Source organism: Poecile atricapillus, unplaced genomic scaffold, assembly GCF_030490865.1.
Source record: "Poecile atricapillus isolate bPoeAtr1 unplaced genomic scaffold, bPoeAtr1.hap1 scaffold_305, whole genome shotgun sequence".
Classification (NCBI taxonomy): domain Eukaryota; kingdom Metazoa; phylum Chordata; class Aves; order Passeriformes; family Paridae; genus Poecile; species Poecile atricapillus.
The window spans coordinates 13,294-38,629 of NW_026709105.1; the positions used below are offsets into that span (position 1 = coordinate 13,294).

Genomic DNA, 25,336 nt, shown 5'->3' on the forward strand with positions numbered 1-25,336 from the left:
GGCCAGCGCTAAGTATATGAAACAGGTAATGAATAATCTGTCTAGACAATAGATGCGCCAGCACAGTTCCTCTTCTCTCAGTTCTGCCAGCTGCTAGCAGCTTGGACAGCAAGCTGAATACTTGTTAATCCTTACATCTCTTATAGTAAAAAAAAAAAAAATTAATTAGATTTGTCTAAACCAAGAAAAAACTTAAATTGTACCAACATCTATTTAAGGACTAAATCCCCAGTCTACCAATTGGTTATAATGATGAGCAAAGCCGAGGGCTATTTCACATTCTTATCTGGCACACAGATAAATCAGTAAGCCTCAGGTAACACGTGGCACTCACCTGGTGCAGCTTTTGCCAAAATTCAGGTCCATCCTCCATTTTTCTTAAGCTCGGTGGAATGTACCAAAAGCAGACGTTTGCATACTCTGGCTAAACAAGAGAACAAGTAACTGCTTATAAGATGCAATAGATAGCACAGGGATACATATTACAGCTTTTCAAAGAGTTCTGCTTGTTTTGGTTTTTTTTTTTTGGGGGGGGGAGGTGGGGTGGGATTGAATTTATACCCTTTCCTTTAAAGCTTCCTTCTCCAAGTCACATTTGTTTCCCTTTTTTTGAAACTAGAAATAATTTTCATATCATCCATTCCACTTCCTGCTGCCAGGGGCTCCTTTATAATTTCTTCTTCCTATATCTATCTTTAACTCTGTTTTACTCAGTAAAAACTTTGACTAGAAAAAATATAAGAGAGGCATAGAAAGGTAACTTACAGAATTCATATTTGAAGCAACTTTAAAGAATACATTTTCTTTTTAGTGTTTTGGGGTTTTAAAACAGAAATTTTCAATGATGCCTTTTTTACAAAACACAAAAATTCAATTTTTGTGACCATTTAACACTTGCACACCTCATCATTTTCCTACTGAACAATGCCAATCTCCTCTCATGTCATAGAGCACACTATACAGTGCTGGAGTTAATGCTGAATTTCTCAATTTCCACATTTTATAAGAATCTCAAGACCCCTTGCAGGTTATGCACCATATCCCGAATGTATCTTGTTTAATATCTAAGCAGGCCTTTTGAGCAAAGACTGAGACTCCACATGTCTGCTTCTCCCCAGGGAAATTTTGCCTTTAAACTCAGCAGAGTTAGCTGCAAGGCTCCCAGCAAAAGTGGCTGTTCACCATGCATTATAAAATAAGGAATTTTGTGCTTATGAGGTTTCTGTATTATATATGATAGATAAAATGTTCCCAGCAGGCCATTCTAAGGTCTCTACACATTTTCTGCTAATTTGGAACTTTTTTTTGTTTACCTGTACAGAGAACAAAAATATGAGGAATAGATAACGCCTTCTACAACCCATAAATCACTACATCAATCTTGACCTCCACTATTTGCAGCACAGCATTCAAATGCCATCTAGGTTATAGTATGGATTATGATAATTTGGACTGTGAACTCACACACCCCGCTCCTCTCCCACATGCCATCCTCATCATTACTAGTTGAAAGAAAAAAAATACAGCTAAAAAGGAGCTTGGTAGCTGAGTCACATCATCTCTTTGCCCCACTGTGGATGTGACTGCTATTATAATCCCAGGCAGTCTCCTGAATGAGGAGAACTCATCAGCTGAGACATGTTCTTCCATGAAAGGCCACTGAGAGCTGCTCATATAATTTTCCGCTTCACTTCAAAGAATGCATTAAATACAATTTAATCATCAAGAAGAATATCATTGTCAGCAGGAACTGAGCTGCAAACCTGCCACGTGCTGTCACTGAATGGAATAAAGATCAGTTCTTAAAGTCCCATTTCTTTCCCTAAAGAGCTTGCTTTGAGTACACATGTAAACACAGACCCTGAAAAGGCGGTGCCTTCCCCATAAGAACAAGCACTAGCTCAGTGTTACAGGGTTTATTCCAAAACTATTTAAAATCAGATGTCAGGAGCAGACAGATGGCATACATTACCATATTGCCATTGCCTGTATTGCCTTCTTGATTATCTCAGTTTCCTATCACACATCAAATACATCATCACTCTCTGAAAATACCATTCATCCTAGAAAACTACTCCCAGCCATGCTTCACACTCTGCTTCTGGTTGTCTTGCCACAGGTCTTATCCAAGCAGGTAAGCAATTATAGCACAGAAGAGTTCAAGATGACTCAAGCACAAGTGGCATTTCCAGGCCGTTGAGCAATTCTCATTATAGGTTTTTCCTCACTGCATGTATCAGAGGATCATCTTCCTAAGATTCTTGTCTGAAGCCCATCTTCCTTTCAGAGAGGCCTTGAACAGCTGGGCCTTGCTGCCTTATAACATCTTCTCTTTGAATTCTCATTGCTTATCCCCTGAAAATTTTCTTAACCCTTTCAACTTCTCAACTCATAGAAAAACTTGTAGAACTCAAGAAGCTCAACTTCTTTCTCATAGTCCGTACTACAACACTCCCTTCAAACCCACTTTAAATTTACGTGTCCCATTCCTTCAGGAACTACACAGCAGCCTCTTCTCTTACCAAGAGTTTCCACATCTACAGCAGACCTGGGCTCTCTGCTAAGGTTTACAATAACAAGAAATGGACAGCTTTTAACAGACTTGCCACTTTACTAACCCTATCCTGTGCTGCTGGCCTAAAATTCTTCAACTGAACAGCAGTTTTCAAAGGTAAAGAGAAAAGTTTACATTGTATGAATAGTATAAAATATTTTTCATATTTTCCCTTTTGTCTAGCCTAACCTGGAATGCGCATGGTGGCACTTACTCCATTTCCCATCCTCCTCCACATACTCTCCTCCTCCTGATCCCACACAGCAGCCTGTCTTTCATACAAGTACACTTCCAACAATGCAAAAGGTTTTTTATAAAAATGACAGGTCTTTGCAACATCCTCAGATATCAGCCTTATTAACCAAAGAGCTGAGGACAGGTGGAAATACAGTACTTAAGCTCTATTCCCTTTATTCGCTCTCCCCCCAAGCAAGGTCACCAAACAGGAAATAAGCTGACAGTTTCAGTAAAACAAGTGAAACACAACTTTTGGGTAGTTTTTAGGAAGATGGGAATTGAAATAGAACTAGGGAAAAAATATGGACTTTAACAATGCCAAGTCCATTTTTAGGATCAAACTATTTTTCCCTCCAGCACATAATCTTATCTGCAGGTCTGGCAAGCACTGTTTTTTTTACAGCCAGCCTCTTTACTCTCACAGAAAAGTGCTCCATCTACACCCCCTGAGGCAACACAGGACCAGAAGCCAGGAAATTAGGTAGAATGATAGTAGGGAACACAGCACATATGTTATGTGTGTTCAATCATGTCTGTGGATCTCCAATACACAGACTTACTAGATTTGATACTTTAAATACAAATTGGTAATTGACTAAAAAGAACAAAATCAAACAACACTTTCTAACACTTTCTAACAATAACAACAGTTCAGTTCTCTTTTCACTTACCTCCAAAATAAGCTGGAATCCCTCTCTTTTTTTTATTTCCTCCACTAGATATCTGTAATTAAAAAATCAGGGATTAAAAGCACAGAACAAAACGATACACACAGACAACAGCACTAAAAAAAAGGGTCTTAAACATGTATTTATTTTTCCTTTTTTTTTTTTTTCACACTAAGAAAACAACAGAGTTAAACCTCATTTCTACCTGCTGTGAAAATGTAATAGCTATCAGTTCCTAGAAACAAAAGAAGGCTACAGCCAGCCAAGGAGCACTGAGGAGAAGCCAAATTCTGTCCTCAGGCACAGATTTTCAGCAGAGCCACATGTAACAAATTGATCCTATTTGCATCAGGTTGTGAACTTTCCCAGAGCAAATTAATACCTCTGTCCTTGTTCTCAAATGCCAATGCTGGGCTGTCGTGTTATTTCACAGTCACTCTGACACCTCTTGCATTCTACTATCACCAGGATCTCTTAGCTTAGCCCAGAATTTAAAAATTTGAGCATACTTCCAGCTCAGCTTTTTTCCCAGTACTGCCCACATTCCACACTGTCCACAGTGAAACTTTCCATTCAGTGGGCCACTCCTTATGTACGACAATCCCTGGACTTCCTATGCTAACAGTGTGTTAAAATGGGAATTTCTTATCTTTCTCACCTGTCACACATGAAAAACACATAAGCCTTCAATGGAAAGACGGGTTTGGATGAAGATTCTGGATACAAACAGCTTCAATTTACAGATTTTTTTAGAACATGACTGCAAGTTTGCCATGGCACATATCACACAGGAATTCTGAAGCAAAGAGGACATAGATGGGAATTCTCTCCTTCTTCTCCCCCGCCTCAAAGCCTTACAAAGAAAAATTTCAGCAAATTCACTGCAAATTCACCCTGCTTCTCCAGTCCAACAAAATTTTAGCCTTCTACATGAAGATATTGCTGTCTAACATTAACAAACTTGACAAAGTTAAACTACTGATTGTGCACAAAACTGTTCTTCTTTTGCATTCACTATTTGGCATTTTCCTGTCTGAAGCTGCACTACTGGTCATCACACTAGTAATTATTTTCAGTGAGAAAGAGAAATATTGGGAAAATAATCTCCCTTGGTCCTACCCACACAGCTGAAACTTGCCCCCGGCAGGGACACCTCTAGCACAGCTGTCTCTGCAATGCCCTCTCCTCAGCAGCCGTGCTGCAGAAGCAATAAACAACACCCTAGATGGCACACATTTTTCCAGACAGCGCCTGGGGAGTTGTGCTGCTGTTTATCATTAATAAGCGCTGTGCCTGCGACTCGTTACCTCCCAGCACACACCCCAGCAGAGCCACCGCTGCGGTGGAGGGCCAGTGCCCACAGCCCCCAGCTCAGGAGCTGTGCTGGCACTGCTGAGGTGTTTCCCCTTGCTGGAACAAGTCACGGTTCTGGTCGTTTCTGCCATGACCGCTCAGATCCTCCCGCGTGCCCTGGTTTGTTATCTGGCTGTTAGAGTCCAAACTACTGCTCAGGTTGAAAGAGAGACATGATTATCTGTAGGGTAATTATCTTATGTCAAAGCTTGCTGCTTCTGTCCTGTTTATTAGAAGATACTTGTCTGTGCCATAAAACCAATATTCAGCAACATCAACAGGCTATTCATATGACAATGGCCCTCTATTTATTTTTTTTCTTTCAATAAACTATGAAAACAAAACTTATGCATAATCACTTTCCTTTTTCATTTTTTTTAAGGTCTTGAATTGTTAGAGCAATTTTGCATTGCTTAATACCTTTGCCTCTTACCTCAAGTGCCTTTATTTTATATCACCTAGGTCTAAAATCTGACGTGGGCTACCTGATGTCGGTCAGGTTCACAGCACTGTTAATCATGTTCTTAACTACACTGCCAATAACCTAAGAAGGCAGCCATTAGAAAATCCATTGCCCATGATTTATCTTGCCAGTATCATTTGATAGCAGTGGAGCAATTTACTTTGTGCATCTTTCCACAGCTGACAGTGAAGTTTTATTATCATGTCACAGTTGTAGTATGTTAGAAGGGCTTGAATCTTAGTGAAGACCAAAGTACACAGAGAAGTGTCATTTGCTATGATTGAGCATTGCAGAAAATGAGGGGTGAAGATCTGCCGTGAAAGTAGACATATGTCTGCTAACAATGGGTGTCAGAAGAGGAAACAGGCAGAAAAATTCCAAAGAAGATGAAGCATAAAATGCAGAGGTGTTTATATAGTAACTATAGTTGTATTCTAAAAGTAGTTTACTTCTATTTTCTTTTTAGTGTACTCTATAAAACAACATCCCTACATCAAAAATAATTGGGGGGAAGAAAATATGCAAAAAAATTCTGAAGGGATCAGCTGGATGCTCTACTCTACATATTTAAAAAGTAAGCCTTTTGACATAGATAGCATCACAAAGTTCCTGGGATAGTTAATTCCCTGAAAGCATGATTCATCTCCAGCTGAAGATTTTACTGGAATAGCCAACAGGCAAAGTTTGCTGCATCAGAAGTACATGCCTGCAACTACCCTAAAACCTTTTCAGCTCCACTTGGCTACAAGCAAAAAAAAAAATAAAGCAATCTTGGCCTTAAATTCTATAGTCAGTGGACTAGTTCCAGAATTAATCTGGGTCTGTGTTCAGGAGCGCTGAAATACTACCTTGCAATTGAAGTAACATCTAATGTAACAAATGAGGAGAAAGGCTGCACAGCTGAGTAGTTGGTAAACCTGGAACAGTGCCCATGTCCATGCAAACTCAAGATGACAATGCCACCACTGTGAAGAATCTACTTCACCAGATAATGTCTAAAAATTAAATTTCTTTGTAATGGAAAAACAAACCAAAAACCAGAAGAGACAAGCCAGTCACTCCTTAGAAGTGTTACCAACTGAATCCTAATGTTAAGCAGAAATATCGATCCCAGAAAGGTGATTAATCACTACACAGTCAGTCAAATGACCTTGGCCAGTGACCTTGGTAAGGCTGAATTCTCCTACTGATAGTGGAAAGAATTACTTACTCTGAACAGACAAAGAACAGCACAATGCTTCACAACAAAAACAAGGTGCAATTTAACCAAAACATATTAAAAAACACATAACCAGCCAAAAAAATGAGTGGCTTTAAAGAAATTAAGTAAAGAAAAAGACACAGCTTTTTTTAGCTTTTCTGGTTTGGGTTCTTTCTTTTTATTCCTTTCAAATCTACTCTGGGTTTAGGTAAGAGGCATTTTTATTTTCTCTTTAAGTAACTTCATTAGAGTCAGACTATTCCTTTAATTTTGATTGAAGTAAACATTCGATTCTTCCCTACTTGTTATTTCATATAAAAAATAAAATGTCAATACCAATTATTTGACTTAAGGCAGTGTATAGCTAGTTTTGTGTAGTTTTCATTATGTTTTGTCTTGTATAAATTCTGAACAAACATTTTATTTAAAATGAACTTCTTTTAATGGGCCGTTATTCCAAAATAATTTCTTAGAAGAGAAAATCACCTGTGTATGGAAGTCTCTCTCCAGAAACCAACACATCACCATCACTTTATGAACACCTTCTACCAAGAACTTTGCTGAATTCACTTGCAAAACTCGGTTCTGCAAGATCAAAAACTTGGTGAAATTGAAGAGGACAAGTGTGGGGAAGATCACAAGAAAAAGTTGTTTCAGTCCCTAACTCAGTCCCTAACAGAACGTGCTGTAAGTGTTAAGAACTTCAGCAAATTTGAGAAAAAACACTCAGTAGGTCGGAAAAATATTGCTTTTGTACACCTCTACTGGATCCTAATATTACCGCATTCCTCTTTCACAAGGAATGACTTAAACAGGAAAATTTGGTTCTTGCCAGACACAGCTTGGATTCTGGCGCTTCTTTTACATCGACACCAGAACACCCAGTTGATCTAAAAGAAAGTGTTTGGGTAACTCTGTCCTATGTCTAGTCCAGATAACATAAATGTTCCTCAATACAGACTTTGACTTCCATAATTACTATTAAATATTGTAGCAAACATAATAACACTAATTATTATTTTTTTATTAGTTCCACCTATTATACACAAACAAAAGCATAGAGGCAGAATGTAACAACGGGGACTGTTCCAGGATATGGACTATCAGCAGTGCCAACATTTCAGCCCATCAAACAGACTACACATACTCAAAACGGTGAGGCGGTACCTTGCCAAAGCCAGTGCCCTGTTTACTCTCTCCTCCAGGCCTGTGGTTCCCAAAGCTTTCCACATCAGCCAGAATTTGAACGCGTCCGGACGCCTGCTGCACTGGATGGACTTGTCACCAGTGTCGTAGCTGACATCGTAGAACTTGTCCTGCTGGAACAGGTACGCAGCCTCGGCAGAGTAACACTTCTTCAGGAGGCCCTGTGAGGAAACACCACAGAGGCTTTGATTGGGTATAAACGTTTCCAAACCTCACAAGCCAAAGCCTTTCTTTCCCTGTCTGTATCAAATGCTTATTAAAACAGAACTGGATATGCAGGATGCTATCCAAAGCTTACAGTGTGGTTTAAGAACTCTGGATGGGCCTAAAGTCAGTGAATTCACACCAACAACCAGCAAATATATTTTTATGATTATTTTCTTCATAATGTCATGGAAGAGTGTCAGGCTGAAGAGGAATTTTGACTCAGATCTCAAGAAATCATGGGAGTGGGTATCTCAGAAACAGTTGCTGTAAAATACATATGGATGTGAAAGAGAGAGAAAAAGGAGACACCTATGTCCACTGCTTCAGTCTTTAGATCACAGAGTCACAAAATATTTTAAGTTGAAAAGGACCCACAAGGATCATTGTGTCCAATCCAAGAGAATGGCTCACACAGGAGCTGAACCCACAGTCTTGGCATTGTAAGCACCATTATCAAGAACAACCCCTGAGGAACTTCCTACATTTTCACAAATGGCTCAATCCATTCCTGCTTTGGTTAGTTGCAGGTAGGGAAGACTTTAGCCCAAATAAATAAATGTTTAGCCATTACCACCAATTAGACACTGTGGATTTGGCATAGGCTGACTGAGCAGAAAAACCACAAGAAGATTAGTACAGACCAATTTTTTTCTCTTTCACACTTCAGACAAATGTAACATTTGAAAATTAACTTAAGAGAAGATACTTTCACATATGCTAATCATTATTTCTAAATAAAATTATTTTTATTCAGCAATCTCCAGCCCCCAACTTCTTAGGGGCAACCTGGGCGAGATGAGCAGCACAAAACAGACAAAGATTAATGAGTGATGTGGCAAGTTCCAGAAGAGAACACAGCTGGGAAACAGAAAGCACAGAGGCTGTTACAGGTTTAAAGGTGCAGAGGAAGAGACATAGGACTGACCATTGGCTGAAGAATAAAATACCAAAATATATTCTGTAAAATTGTGAATTGTAAAAAGAAGGGCTGGCAGAAGGCAGGTTACGACAGCAGAGATGAGGGTGGCCCTACGAGGGACCCAGGAGACAGGAAACATGGATCTGTCAGTGCTAAGAAGAGCACAACTCATTTTCCAATTCAATATCACTCTTCAATTTGAACCAACAAAAAAAATCATTTCTCATTTCACCCTTTTCTCTGCATCTGCTGCAAGTTTGATTTTGAAATGGCAGTGTCTGATATCATTCTTAATCAAAGTGTCATATTCCCACAACAGAGGTACAATTCCTAATCCACATTCCAATATCCTACTTATGACTTTAGGAATGGCAATAAAATGAAGTAAAAAGGTCAAGGCAAAAAAAAATTTAAAAAAAACTGAACTGGCATACATAGAATAACTCTGCCTCTCTCTTAGACTTTTCATTTCCCTCCAAAAAAGCAAAGCAAACAAAAAAACCCACCTACACACCAGTTTGTAGAGCAAAAGGAGAACACCATCAAGGTTTCTCCTTGACTTCTATAAGGGTTTGACAATCCCATTGTAATATTTGTTTGATAAAAGTACAAAAATTACAGCAAATTTGGTCTGAACTCTTTAGTCATAGAAGCATTGTGAAAAGACAGTTTTTATGACAGCTTGGAGGGAAAAAGGGCTGGTATCTGCTCTCCCTTTGCAGAGTAATAAGAGTGATAAGAGTGCAGTGTGGCACAGGGTAGCCACAGCTGGAAAGCCAATGATGGATGCAGTGTTTCGCAGCATGTAAAATTCTAACACCCACTTTCCAATTATCTCAAATAAATAAAGGCAAGAAGATGACATTAGAAATGACAGAATAGTCAAGCACTGAGGTATCCATACTTTTGAGGTTTTTTACAGCTTTTTTTTTCCCTGGCTAGCAGCTGCACAACACGAAACAGGAGTCATTCTCTCAAGAGATTGTGCTCTATTCATTTAGACCTTCATACCTTTAGTTTCAGGAGAATAACAGGTTTACTAGACATGGTGTTTTAAAAAAAGAAAAAAAAAACCACAAAACAAGCAAATAGGCAGTAACATTCTCAAATTTAATCTAATTGCTTTGTCTCTGCTGACTTAAAATGTTGAATGATGTATCTGCAGTGAGGGTACAGCAGGGTTATCAGTGTGGTACTATCCTCTGCCTCATCAGAGTGCAATGCAGCTGCACAACAGAGGATGTCACAGGATATTAATGCCCCTCATGCTGGTCATCCTATAAAAAGTAACCTTTGTTTGTCACAAGAAACCTAAATGTAGTTGGCAATATTACAAAAGACTGAGAAGTTCACTTAAGATCACAGGACAGTTGCAGAGTTACATAGTTTAAAAAAATGCTCCAGAATTAAGATGCAACAAATATTTTGATGGCCTTGAGGCAGCTTGTATTGTTGGTGAGGTGGTTCATTTAAAAAAAAAGAAAAAAAACAAGAAAAGGCAGGTACTGTCCTCATGTCTTGGTGCATCTGAAACTGACAATACGTGTTGGCTTGATGATCCTTTTCCACCTGCTTATCTTACTAAGAATGCAAGAAATCCTGCTGAAGACACTGATACTATCAATCTCCAGAGGCAAGTACATTTACATCCTCCTACATGTCACTAGAGCAGAGGGGAAAAGAAACAAAAATCATCCTTTGTGAGGAAGAGAGAAATATCCCAGAAGAAAGGTGGGGGAGAAAGAGAAGGGGAAAGAAAATGAATGGAAGACAAAAAAGTCATCTCAATTTTTCTAGTCAAACAATGAAAAAGTAGAAGAAAAAAAAAAAAAAAAGGAAAGAAATATGCTTTAAATATGCTTTCTGACTCAGTGTTCTCAGTCCCAAGAAGATCCCAAAAGTTTTCCACACAGTAATTGCTACATCTGCTCAGAATTGTAAAAGTTTCACAGAACTACCCCATTGGACAACTTTGAGTTTCTTTCTTCATCTTTTATCTTTCTACCCTTTTTAATACAATTTCTCAGCCTTATAGTCAGTCTGTTAAAGTTTAGGAAATTGAAATACTGTTTTCATAGAGGCCTCAATCCACTATGAAGTTTCAAAGAGCTTTTGATTTTGATGAAGTCTATGTATAGTTTTTTTGTGCTCTAATTAATGGCAAATTGATGAAAAAATATTGATACTGAAAGAAAGAGCTCCAGTTTCATAATTCAACATTTTTCTCATTGAACAGACTTACCTACAGCAAGTCTTCTGATCTCCTTCCATTTCCATTGCTAGTTAAAAGTGAATTTCAATTTCATTAATAAAATATCTTTTTCCCTAAGACAAGCCTCTCTCTGATTTGCCTTTTCTGAGGCAATAAGGACAATCTTTTGAATAGCATACTTGAAAATTGTCAAAAGCAGTGCACTGTAAAAGGATACTATAGCAATTTGTTTCAAGGGGTGAGAAAGAGCTCTCAGTTGTATTAAACCCAAACAAAAGCAATGAGAATAGAACATTTCCTTCAGCTGTCCTGGAGGGGAATCAGGGAGGTAGATATCTCTATGATATTGCTAATTATGAGGAAGAGATTACTTGTGGATGGTTACCATCATCACCTTAATCTGTACTAAAATGAGATTTCATTAGCTACATTGAGCCTTAATTCTTAACTAATAAGTAAAAATTCTGCTTATTACCTAGAACTGATTCTTTATTACCTGAACTAGGGCTTCACTCTCACGAGTCACAGAACTTTGGCACTGGTAATAAACAGTAGTTCTCTGTTTACATGTAGATAATATTCACACAGATATGGATGACAGCAAGGACAAATTGGAGTAGCTCTGTGGGTTTTAAGGGAGTATGTACAACCCAACAGCAATTCCTAGAATTTTAAGAACATATATGACAAAAACTGACTTCACAAATGTTTTGAGGTTATTGATCCATCTAGCTTTGTGTTTAAACAGTCACTGCAATTCATGACTCAGCAGTACCAGTGTTTTCTGAGTAAGACTATCTTGTTGGAGAAGTGATGAAAGTTACTCAGGGCATGGCAGTGAAAAAGGAATAGCTGTGCTCTTCTTGAGTGCCTTAAGCACTGAAGAACTACAGTCATTGATCTGAGCTTTTAAAAGGGATTAACCAATCTTTCTTTCCCTTTGGTGAAATTGCTTCTCTCTTCTAATCAAGTCAAACACACATGTGTCTTTTCTATCTCTACCTTCCTTGGAAATATTCCAATTTTGTTTCACTAAAGCTGGAAAATACTCTTTTATCAGCATTTCACAGCAGTTAATCTTTTTTTAGGCTTTTTTAAAAAATCTGTACAATGTTTCATTCTAACAAGCCAGTTGCAGTATCTTAAATATATTAACACTGCTAAGCCCCATTGAAGCAAAATGGCAAAAGAAAAACCCAAACCAAAAAAAAAAAAAAAAGCCACTATTACTTTTGTTATTGGGAAATTACAGTGTTACCAGTACAATTGAAGTGTGATGACATCTTCTAAAAATTATCTTTCATACAGAAAGTATGAAAGAGAAACAGAAAAACTGAGGGGGATTAATTTGCTCTCTTATAATCAACTAAGATTAATTCTGAAATATTCCATAATTTCCAAATGGGTCTTATAGTACATGGAAAGACAGGCTAACAAAACTTCCTTTATCAATCTTTCAAAGAGAGATGATAGGGTAATTCATAAATGGGACTTAATATTCATGATTAACATTTTGCTGCTTGACTTCTTGCAGAATTCAGAACTTCAGAATATAACTAAGGTTCCTTGAACATTCAGTAGCAAAGCAATATGTGCCAGACTCTCCCAGCTCACATCTCAGCATCCAGCTCCCACTGATGCGTCCTAACCACAGTGTGAAGGAATTGTGTTCACATATAAACGTGTGCTTCCTTTTAGCCACAGGTATTTATGTGCTTTAGGAGTAGTGGAACAAGCTCCCAAGTGAGAAACTGATATATGTACTGTTCCCTTCTCTAACTGGTGCAAAAATACCATTTTTAATGGGAAACTGGAATCTGCTGCCTGTTCTGGTATGGAGAGGATCAAAGTGAAGCAACACTTTTCTGTCAAAGTGTCTTAAATATGCATTTGATCTTTTTTTTCTTAAGGATTTATATCCCAGCTAGTTAATAAGAAAGTACTCAAATCTGCATGTGTGTCTGTTTGCATATAAAGACTTCACTGGCACATACACAGAATGAGTAAGAGCTGATTTTCCAAGAATTAGACACAGAGTAAAACGACCTTTCTTCCCAATGCAGACAAATCTTCTGCATTCCAGAACATGTCTCACTGTACAACAGGATCTGATGCTGTGATCCATAATACTTCTGTATTATTTTTACCCCTCAAAGGCCTAAGATTCAGCTTTAAAAGTATTTCTAACTCAATATTGCCTAGCTGTGGTTTAAAAGTGGAATAGGGTTGTTCTACCAGACCTTGCACTGCACAGAGGGGAACCACAAAAAGGCTGCCAGAGCCCTCAAGTTGGAACAGTGCTCATAAAGTGACTCAAAAGGCTAGGGCAGCTAGAACATTTCAATCCTCTACATTTCTTTCCTTTTTCTTCCTTGAGAAATTTCCACTATTCAATCCGAGTAGCCTAATCATTACCTGGGGCGATATCTATGTTCTGAGCCTAATTAGTTAAAAATACAGCACTGAAATCTTCCCAAGCCTGCAATTAAGACACCATATTAATCTTAGTCAATAGCTTTATTCTATTTGTTTTTCAGCTCAGAATAAAGATAAAGTGATGGATGGTAACCCTGAAATCTAATCCTCTTCCATCCCAGAGGCTCTAATCTAAGGAAATGCGGTGGCACACTGCTCCGTGCCGTCCTGCCATGTTTCACCCATGACCTAGAGCAATCAGCTCCAAGAGAGTGCTGATTAGCAACTATGCTCTTTGGTCCTCATCAGTTCTTACTAACAGAAGTTAGTAACAAATTACATGGATAGGTAACCCCAGCAGCTGAATAGAAAATATCTCTTGTTTTGACAGAGATTTATAAAAGCAATTTACAAACCACGGCCACAAAATAGTGATGCAAACCTTAGGGGCTCGATATCTTCATGATATTCAGTCATTTATAACCTATGGAGTAGAAGGTAAAAACCCATCCATAATGGTGGGCAGTTGGCATAAGTTCTAGCAGGTCTGATTTTTAAATGAAGCTTGAAGTAATGAACCTCTTACTGTTTTGGGTTGTTTTGTTTTTTGTTTTTAAGGTAAAAGAAAAGGTTTAAGGTTTGTGCCACAAACATACAAGCAGAGATTTTTTGCTACTTTGCAGGGTCATCTTGAGATCAGAGCTCTGTTGTTTTCTTGCTAGACCTTTAAATTAATCATTGTTTTTGGGAAGTCTAAATCACCCTGCTGATGAGGAAGAACTGGTAGAGTGTGGAGAGAAGGCTCTGCACCTTTACCTGCACGTGCTCTGACTGCCATCCCTCTCCAACTCTGCTGCTCCCTCCTGTTCAAGGGGACGTGGAGATGGGCTCTGCCTGCTTTAAACAGATGCAGCACTGCTGCAGTCCCCATGGCTGACAGCTATTCCGAGGGCTTTGATGAGCTCTGTGTTTAAGTGTGCCAGGCCCAGGTGACAAAATACTCCATTCTGAATGCAAATCATGTCCAGAAGTTAACTAGCAAGGGCACCAGCTGCAAAATTTGACCACTCGTGAGTGCAGTGACTTGGATCGTTCTCACCCTGCTCTTTTATTCACCCTTTATTAATTGATTAAGTGGTGAAATCCAAAATAATATAATTCAACCTTTGTAATTCAGTATAGTTAAACTGACTTTCAGCTGTATTCCAATTATTTCCACTTTTGTATTACAGGAATGACAGCCTATTAGAATACCACAAGGAAAAAAAAAAAAAGAAAAAAAAAAAAAAAAAAAAAAGAGGAAATTGAAATTAAAAAAGCTCAGGAGGGCTTACAGAGTTGTCTTTCACCAGAAGAGCACAGCACTGGATTCCTGCCAACAACATTTTATGTGGATTCCAGGCAACAGAATCAGCCCTGCAAAAATGGAGAAAGGGAGGTGAGAATTGCATACTTCATGGGGAGGTGTGGGGGGCGGGGGGGTGGGGGGGGGGGGGGGTACTTAAGAATCAAAAAAGACCAAACACATTCCAGGCAGACAAATCAGATTTCCCATACACCACCCCCACCACAGGTTCAGAAATCTCTCCAACTATTTTTAAAAATGCATCACTGATGGAAGCCAACAGGCCACATAACTTCCACCTCAATCCCTAGTAAGTGAGCCCACGGACTAAATTGACTTACCTGTGGATACCATGAAGAAGTCTGCAATGCTTCCTTGATATCAAAGCTGATCCACCCCAAGAAGCCTGTTGGAACATTTATAGAGCCAACAAAATATTGTTTGTACAAAGTTATTTTGATAATAATTCAACTAGTAATTTCTAAAGATGTCTTATCTCATTTAAAACTTAGTTTAATGCATGGTCAGCAGGCTAAATTCTGCCCTGAGTTTCACCTCCTGAAATAAAGCCTGGGGCTATGACTGAAGTAGAGGAGGCTGTGGTCTGTTCCACTACATGAGCCACAAACCAGAGTGGCCCTTCTGTGTAAGCAAGGGCAATGAACTGAAATGTCCTTGCACACCCAGACTCATTCCTGATACCAAACAGTGTTGCTTCCTTTTCCCCCAGCCTTAAACTATCAGTGGCAGCAGAAGGCCTCACTTTGCCCATCTTCCTCCTGCTAGCCAATTCCTTCCTGAGAATTTCACCGGGGAAAGGGTGGATAGTGATAATCTCTGGCAATTGCAAAGGTCAGGCTCAGGTTTTGCACAGATATGAAGAGCAAAGTCTGTCAGTCAGCAATAGCAGCATTTCTGTCACCAGCAACCCAGCTGACCTTGAAATGACTTAAGACTCCCTCAGCTCACCTAAGAACTCAGTGTGTGCTCAAAGAGTCCCTTAGACCTTCTCTGTAGTGAGGAGCTCTCCACTGAAACCCCTTATTTAGTTCCATCTACTCTAGACACCCATCTTTGGGTGACACCTTTGGCAGATGTGTCTCTCCAGGGACTGGAGAAGGAAGCCATACAACAAGTTTTTTATTATTCAAGTTTAATTCCCGGACAGCTTGAATCAGGGAGTGTGATTCTTTCTCATGAATTCTGCAAGGATCATCAGGTGCTTTGAACCTTCAGCTCCCAAACAACAATATTTATCCAGTGGAAAGCTGAGGAGATCATGCAAACACTAGACATGTCACACAGTGCATTTGAGAAGTCACTGTTAAATAAATAAATATATAAAATGAGTTTCAATATTCATGCAGGCAGAATGCACTTAAGCCAACTGCCTGTGAAGCAAGCAAAGCTCTTCAGAGACACACAAAAGACATCAGTCCACAAAACATTTGGACTCCGTTTATTTTTTTAAAAAAAAATTGTAAAGAAAAAGAAAATCACTGATGTAAAGATTCCTGACCTAAGCATAGAAAATATATGCTTGTTTTGTCTTTGTCCTTTTTTTCTTTCCTTGAAATAAAAATATGTGACATCTGATTTATGAACTTAACATCAGAATTTGCTTCACAGGCCATTCAGTAGGAATGAGATCTGCTATCTCTGGGAGACTGGCAAAGGCTCACAAGGGAGATGAAAGTTATTAACTTGCCTTAAAAAGTCATTCTCATTAATGCCACACATTACTAGATCACATCATATTTTACATTGTCATGCTCACAACATCCTTGCTGAGACAAGGGCTGCTGCACAAACCACAGGTGAGACCTAAGGCAGGAAATTTTTTTGTCTCAAGCATTATGGTAATCCTGTAGAACCATGACTTGCAACTATTTTCCTCCAGCAAGTCCAAATTTGCTGTGTTAGGGGATGACAATCAAGCTGAACTTCCTATTCATAGACAAAATTTACTCCTTTCATTCTATGATTCAATGAAGTCAAAACAGTCACTAAGTTATTTCCTGGTTTTCAGAATTTCTAAACAACCCATTGAAATAGAATAAATTTTTACAAAATTTGCATCCAAAGTTTCTGTGTTTGAAAAAGTTGACATTCTCATGCTGTTTGTGGATACCAGGACTTGAAAGGCATTTGAGAGGTCATCTCAGTAGTGTGTCACCCCCAAAGGCAAGATTAGCCATACTCCTCTCATTTCTCTCAACCACATCTTTTCTAGAGGTTATTAATCAATGAATCAATTACACCTTTAATTAGCATTGAAGTGAAAAATAAAATGCAGAGAGAGACCAGCAATTGCTGCCTCCACAGAATTATTTGCCCTACTTTCTGCCTTTTTTTAAAGAACTACTGGAGATCTGGATGAGATAAATCATATTACTCTGCCTGAGCCACAGTAATACAAGATGAATTTGTTACCCGTGTTTCTTTGCCCAATTCAAAGAGCAAGTGCTTAAGGATCCAGGAGAAGAAAAGAAAAAGAAAACAACAAACAACCAAACAATCACAAAAATAACCAAAACAAAAAACCAAAGCACAATGAATGAGAAGGCATTTAAGGAGACTGAGAATCACTGGCTTTGTTTTTAAAGGCTGATGGAGGCTGATGGAGGCTGCACAACTTAACCACTTAATTTGTGTGTAACAGGAATAACACCATTTTAATTTAATATGTCAGTCCTAAACAATGTTACCATTTGTCATACCTCCAGTGGTCAGGGTAACCGATTAGTCCTTTCCTTTCAGCAGCACCTTTAAAGCTTCTGTAGACTATTATGTACTGTTTATTTGTCTTTTCTAATTTAAATAACATCAGTGTTTTCCATCTTTCTTCATTGGCCATAATTTCTAGATATGATTCTGTTTATCTACATTGCTTTCCCATTTTCTAATCTTTCTCCTGTAGGACCTTATTGAACTGCATCTTTTCATTTGGACAAAATTTAGATAAAGCAGATGGCGTGTGAAGCAGAAAGAAAGAATCATTTTATTTACTTCCTTTATTCAATTCTGAAAGGTATTTAACTCTATTTGAAAATATCACTGATTTGTGAACTAGAAAAAAGATCTGGGCCAACAATCCCCAGCCTGTGTGTACTTGATTACTGCAGCTTAAAATTCTATCTTTATTGAACTGCAGCCTAGTTTTTCCACTTTTTTCCTCCAAATTGTCAAAATCCCTTTGATTTCTAATCCTGTCCTCCCACTGCCTTTTTCAGAAGTCTTATGTCATCTTCAAATTTGTCAGCATATTCTTTTTCATCCAAGCTATTTAATGAAAATACCAGATAATTTCTACCCTAAGGTAGACCTTTGAGGAATCCTGCTCAAAATTTTTTTCCTCTTTCAGCCAACCAGTGGTAACTGTTCTGTGGGAATGGTTTTCCAGGCAGGTTTTCACTCACTACCAGAGCTACAGCTTGGCACATTTCTCTGGCTTTTTCGTGAGATATTGCAAAGACACAGTAAAGTTGACTGCTTCTCCTCCGTCCACAAGCGTAGAGAAGGAGGAAAGATTGATAAACTAGGATAACACATTTTGTTTAAAACAAATCCGGCTGAGAGCAATGCAGGGTAAGTCAAAACACAACTGTTATCAACCTGTGTCCCACACAATGTAATTGGTAACAAGGTACGAGAAAATCACTGTTTCATATGCAACAAATCATTTACAGCTGAATGATGGGAATCACAGTGTGCACTGCCTGATTAAGCTAATTACCTAAACACGGGCTAATAGGTCAAGCCTGATTTTCTCTACTGACCTAACAGGAGAAAAAACAAAAAGTAGTCAAAGCCAGGACCACAAGGGAAGGAATACTCACGCACAGCATTTAAAGCTACGTGAAGACAATGCATGACATTGACAAATCCTGGAGGGCATATTGATGATACAAAACAAGTTATTAAGAAAGGGATCAGAGATGGAGGTTAAAATCCAATAAGCAACTGGAACGCTGAAATGTGAACAAAATAAGCTTGGTATAGCCTCTGCTCTTAGGCTTGACTGAACAGTTTAACTGCTAGGGCAGCTTGGACCTACTGGTATTATCTTCTTAAAATATTTTCCTTAACTTGCTTTTCCTCTCCAACTTGCCTTCATGTCAGAGCTTATCTACTATTTCTGACTTTATTGAAATTTATCTTCCTGAAGCTTACCGAATTTCTGTTGACATTCTCGCTTTTGACCTTCCTAAAAATCACAAGCTTTATCATTTCATATTTAATGAAAAGAGTCTCCCTAAGGGGAACACATCAATTTTTGGGATCAGAAAATATTCTGGAATGAGATAAATCAGTGTAAATCTGGAAACATCACCAGTGACATTCATACAAGATATTCTTAGTAACAGCTTGTGAGAGCACTTACAGTAGATAGTCCTGATGGCTACCAATGATACATGCAAAGTCCTAAATTAGACAAAACTTTACCTGGGTTTTACTCTTTGTTTTAATTGTACTGTACCTTTTTTCCTTCAAAGTTACAGCAGGTCTAAACAGCAGTGCACACTTGTTAGACTGCATAATGGAAGCCAGGCCTTTCAGCAGACTGCAGATTCTCAAAGATTTCAAAAATATTACATTCCATCCTATAGTGATAGGAGGTATGCTTGCTTAAAAAAAATAAAAAAATAAATCAAAAATCTAACTCTTCTTTGTGTTTCTTATAGTCTTTCTGAATGGCAGAGACCCAATCTCACTGTACCTGCTCACATATAATTTTAGTAATTCAGTAAATCTATTTCTAGTGGTGCTGTAAGAGAAAAAATGTTGCACTAAGAATCACAGTCTGCTCATTTTACCACAGCACACTTGTATATATGTGTGTGCCTGATGTCACTTCTGTGGAAAGCTTCCAGTCTTTCCCCATGTCCTGTTCTCTTATAAATGCAGCTAGAACTTTTTAATGAAAAAACAGAGAAACAGCCATCCACCCAACCCTTCATATAGTGTGAAAAATGGATAAAATACCGATAGAACTTCTCAGAACCACTGAGAGGCTCATAAAATTAATCACATCTTAAGAGAACAATTGATCTTCCAGACTGTAAACCCGATTTATTAATGGACACTTGTCCTTCTTCTGAGAAACAGTTGACATCTGACAACGACCATCATTTCAAAAGTGAAAATAACTTAAAGGTATTCCTGGAAACTTTTACCTTTGTTTAAGATGAGGCAAAATTGGAAGAATAAGGTTAGTTCTTTTCAAAACACTAACAACTGGCTGTGGTTCAGAACAGGACCCAGGCTCATCCTACCACACTCTAGTTCAGCTACAGGGAGACTACTCACTGTTCTCCTACAGCCACTGGAGATGGCTCCAGCCACGTCTACTTGACTCACCTAAGGTCCAACACAGATTCCAACTACATTTCTCTTTCCTCCAGCTATATGCAGACACACAAGGGAGTTGTGTAATGAGAGTGCTGCACTTCTGCTGAAAATCTCATGAGTCCTTCTCAGCAGCACACAACCATGAGGAGGCTTGGCAGACATTTTAATATTAGGCCTAAATTCTGTATTTTTGTCTCCAAGACTGAAAGAAAACTCTTTTGACTCACACATACTGTGACTTTATTTATTAATGTCTGTGAGACATTTATTTGAAACATGCATCACTGCTTACTTGATCTTTCTTTAGATACTCAACGTTACACAAACATTTCAGAAATTTAGAGCAGGTCTGGAAATCTCCACAAATATTGCTCCAGATTCTCTTATTGCTCCATGACTTTTAATCTATCTGTTCTGGATTTGTGGTATTGCAATTATAATTGTAGAAAATATGAAGTGGCCTATCTTTAGAAAAATACATTTACAGCTAACTCTTTCAAGCCATAAAAAGGCACAGTGATTATTCCAAAAAGATTCATGAATGAATTTTAATATCCAAACCTAAAATTACAATTTTTTTTTAAAAAAAGAAAAAATTCTGAACCGTTTAGGAAAATGTAAGGGGATATAGAAAAATTTCAAATCTCTAAATATGACACAGAATAATTTATGACTGGTTGAGCCAGAAACATACCTTTATTTTAACCTGTATGAACATCTCACCACAATTATAATGTGTCTATTCCCCAACAAAATATGGGAAGAATTCTTACATTAAACTTATGTTTGTATATATTTACTCTAGAAGAATTTTTAGGAGGTAGCAAGAAGAAATTGATTATAAAATAATTTTGAAATATAACCTGGCAATAACAAAATGGCTTTGGCTGCTTGTCAGAACCAAATTATTTTCTGTTTTGCACCATATGTAAAACAGTCAAATCAGAACATATTCCTGGTCCCTATGCAAGGAGAAAGAAATGGTATTAGAGCCCAGCTTCTAAAAAGAAATATCAACAGTCAAATAGCAATTATAAAAAACAGTGCTAAACAAAACCACACAGTATAAAAACTCACATCAACATGAAGCCAGAGGCCATACTTTTCACAGATATCAGCAATTTTATCCAGAGGATCAAATGCTCCCAGCACAGTTGTGCCTGCTGTAGCACAGACAAGAAATGGTGCTGACCCCTGCAATAGTATTCAAAACAAAAAAGAAATTATCATTTGTACTGCTCATCTTTTCCACGTATACTTGCAGATCTAAAGTATAAAAAGATCTAGGAATGTAGGACAGAGATGTTACAATCTACATTTTAGTTTCACAGCAGAAGGTACTGCATTTAATAGTGCTGAATCTTTCTCATTTCTTTTCATTTAAAAAAAAAAAAAATTAAAAAAAAAAGGCATTTTCCATTTCTAGTTAACACCATCCCAGGGCAGACTTCTGAAGCTTCAGACTGTTTTGACAGCTGCTAGTTTTTTCAAAATCAAAACATACCAGATATCTGACATCTCTCTTTATACACTGATTTTCAATTATCAGTCTTTCACATCTCACTACAATATTTGCTGTCATTCTGACCGATAAAACAAAGCTATTAGCTCAGCCAGCAGACTGAGCATGCTGGCTCATGCAAGGAAAGGGCTCATCCCCTTAGTGTTTTCCACCTGCACTGTCTCTACAACACCCCTGTTCTCTGCCTGGTGAAGAGGAAGCTTCAGCTAGGGAATGTGATTTGCCTTCAGCCACATTGGTACATACCATGACAGAGTCACCTCTGCTTGATCCCACACCTGACCTACAGGTCTGTGCTATTCCCTTGCTCCCACTCCTGCCTAGGAAAAAAGAAGGGCTGTAGATGGTAACTGAATGTTAGGAGAGGAAATCTCAGACGGTGTTGAGGTCAGTTAGGTGGGATAAGGAAAGCTTTTGTCAGGTTGCGATCTCAGACAACCACTGACAGCAGTCCATCTTTGCTTCCCTTCAGCTAATTGCAGACCAGCTCATGTACCCTTGCAGATCTCTGTGTTGGGTCTACATAGGAGCAGAAACTGCAACAATGAGAAGAATTGGTGGCATCTGTAACAACTCCATGAAATTGAGGGTGTCAGCTGGAGCAATGACTGTGCAGCCTCACTTGCTGGTAAATGCACGCTGAAAGAAGTGCTCTGCATGGTTCAGCATCTGGCCTACAGAATGATAATGCTCTTACTGAAGAGGCACTAAAGTTGTTATTAAATTGTACAAGCTGGGATCACTGAAGTTCATTTTCAGGGAATGTGATCTCCCAGAAGATGTAAGTGTGTCTGCAGAGGTAACTCAATTGAGCTTTAGTGAAATCAGACATCAGCTGAAAAATCAAACTCCACACAAGTCTTCCATTTATCTTCACTTTGCTGAAATCTGATCTCTTTTTGTTTTTGTTTTTTTTAAAAAAAATGTTGCTACCTTAAGCACCTACAGAGACAGACAGGCTTGATTCACGTTTACACTCTGACAGTTTTATACTTCTTTACAGTGTAGAGGACTGTTAGACTGGTACATAATTATGATTTATTTGTGTTTTAGGTTTTCTTTACAAATGGCTAAAGCAGTGAAAAGTTGAACTGGAATGAATATAAATTAACCCCATATAGTCACAAAGACTTACCAATCTTCACTTCTTTGTCATTTTTTCTGCGTACAAGCTACCATCATAGTTAATCAAATTTACAAATCAGCCTGAAGCTTGAGTACAGAATACATGCAAGTGAGGCAAAGATGTATCTAATGCACCCATTTTCTCTCAGTGTTCCAAGCAATTTTCTCCCACAGCTACATCAGATTCAAAGGTTCTTAAGCAACCAATTTGTAGCACAACTGAATACAGGGACAAGTCTCAGATCTCTACAAATGCCAATAATTACTACCATTATACTTTTCCCATAAAGAAGGCAATTAAGTTTTTATTACTCCTGACAATATAGTTAAACTAATCTTCCTGCCTAAATTCTCTAAAAAGACAAGACTCTTGCCATTCATATTCAGTGATCATTTTGTGCTTCAATCACTAGCAAATACATCCTCTGTTGTCTAGAATCATTATAATATTTACTGTAATTCACTGAAGTGTCCTTCTGTAAAAGTTGTAAGGTAGCACTTCAACAAGGACAGACACACTGAAGCTCTGATGAAATCCAAACTTTCCAATACACCTGTAACTTCCTTTAAAATGCAAGTGAAATCATGTTTTCCTGTAAGTAGAGCATTTTAATATAGAACATTTGTTTTTAAATTGCAGAGTACCTTACTGGGGTTGATCTTTTTAAAAAAAAATCTTAAATTCCAGAAGATTTCTTTCAAATGACCATTACAGATATTGTTAAAAGAACAAACAAGAACACTGTTTTGGCAAAAGCAAAATAGTTGATTCTCCTGCAAGCCTCTTCCTCTCGCTTTGTGTTATTTCAGCCCTTTTTTCACCACAGCTTGCTCAAATGAATAAAGTACAGGTTGTCTTCCTCAGGAAATGCAAAGTATAAAAAGAGGCAAGAAAGTTTGCTGGGTCACTAGGGCCCCCATGTATCAGTAGCTATGCTGTCCAGCATGAAACTCAAATAAGAGATGGTTGTTTGGCAGAAAACGTATCCAAATCAGAACTTACTAAAAGCTGCTGTGGCCATGCCAGTGCAGGACCAGACAGGACTGCCATGGCTTTTCTATCAAAAGGTAGATTTTTCTATCTACAAAGGCAGATTTCCCAAGAGAGGATCCCATGGAAGGTATCATTCATGCCATGGACATTGCACTAGTTGCTTTGTATTCACTCATCATGGACTAAGGGCTTAGCTCTGAATTCTACTACTCTGATGCACAAACTGGAAGTGAGAAGTAGGGTGAGCTAACCAAGCCAAAAGAAGATTCTCTTAGAAGTCACATTCAGTCCTTTAAGCTCTCTAAAATAAATTACGTTTCTATAGGTAAGGGCTGTCTTACAGATTGTGGGAATGTATTATGTTAGTGTTGTCCAAATACACACATCAGTGCCTTTCCAAATTCTTGCCTTTGACTTTCTACTTGGCAAGGTCCCTAAGGGAAAAGAAGCACACCTCTGCACTCTTGCTAGAATAATAGAAAGGACAGAATTTAGCATTTGAAGCTTGTAAGATAGTTTTAGAGACTAAGCTACATGTTACAGTTCTTGCTCAGTGCAGAGGCAATAGAGCAATAGCTGCTGTAATTAACTGGAAAACCATTTTAGGAAAACATACTGCATCCATTTTAAAAAGGATCAAGGGCAAAAGAAATCCTATAAGAAATGTGCTAAGTACTTCAGAGCAGCACTGTACTTGGGACTTTCATTAGCAGTAAACACCCTGTGGAATTTTCCTCCCTTCTAAGTGTAGAACCCATAAGCCTTGGCTTGTTCCACAAGTTTGTGGCAAACAGATTGCACCTGTAGGAAAGACATTGTTATATCAACTACCCTGTTTTTAAGATTTTGGTCACTCTTAGTTTTCCTTTCTTTCACTCAGACACAAGCACACAGTCTGCATACACTCCTCTCTCCTTCATGCTCTCTCTACCCCTCTCACCTCTTTCCTGGCCCGCTGGACTTGTTTCTCCAGTTCCTCAGGTATCATCTTACCTCTAAGGGACACAGATTTAAAACTTTTTCAGTTACATTCAAATAGGTTAGTTATGTACAGCACTACTGCATTTTAAAAAGGCTCAGAGATCAGAGTGATGGCTTTTGCTTTCTTACCTTTCATCTGCTTTGATAAAGTACACATTCTCTGTGCCAATACCGAGGAAGGAGGCTGCCTTCTTCATGGAGTAATGGCACTGTCAGTGAGAGAGGCACAAAAAAAAAGTACACACACAATTAAACAAAAGAAACAAATTCCTTAACATAGGGAACAGTGACAAGTACAACAGCACCTAACAGCCATGACAACAGCATATTCTAACATAAAAAAAGCAAACTGATAAAGTACATATCACAAAGCCCATCTTGTACTTAACACACACAGAAAACTGGGGGGAAATAAGACCAAAAAAATATTGTGCTCCATGTTTAAAATGCAAGCTTAAGAAAAAAAAAATTAGAACTTTTATTTCATACATTTTTTCTTACAGCTAGCTCTGCATTAGAATGAAAAGTAGAAGCTTTGAAGTGTCAGCAGGGAAGAATTATGAATTGTTTCAAAATGTTTTA

General features: G+C 38.3%; 1 protein-coding gene across 1 annotated transcript; it reads right to left on the reverse strand.

Moving 5' to 3' along the window:
- Positions 1 to 334: 334 nt before the first annotated feature.
- Positions 335 to 24,959, reverse strand: LOC131574414 (acidic amino acid decarboxylase GADL1-like; the record flags this gene model as incomplete). Its single annotated transcript, XM_058828882.1, has 8 exons — positions 24,884 to 24,959; positions 24,714 to 24,768; positions 21,210 to 21,326; positions 15,122 to 15,186; positions 14,770 to 14,851; positions 7,644 to 7,843; positions 3,463 to 3,514; positions 335 to 424 (listed from the first exon to the last, which is right to left on the reverse strand). Coding segments are annotated over exons 1-8 (729 nt in total), but the record flags the coding sequence as incomplete, so codon positions are not given.
- Between the last annotated feature and the right edge of the window lie 377 nt (positions 24,960 to 25,336).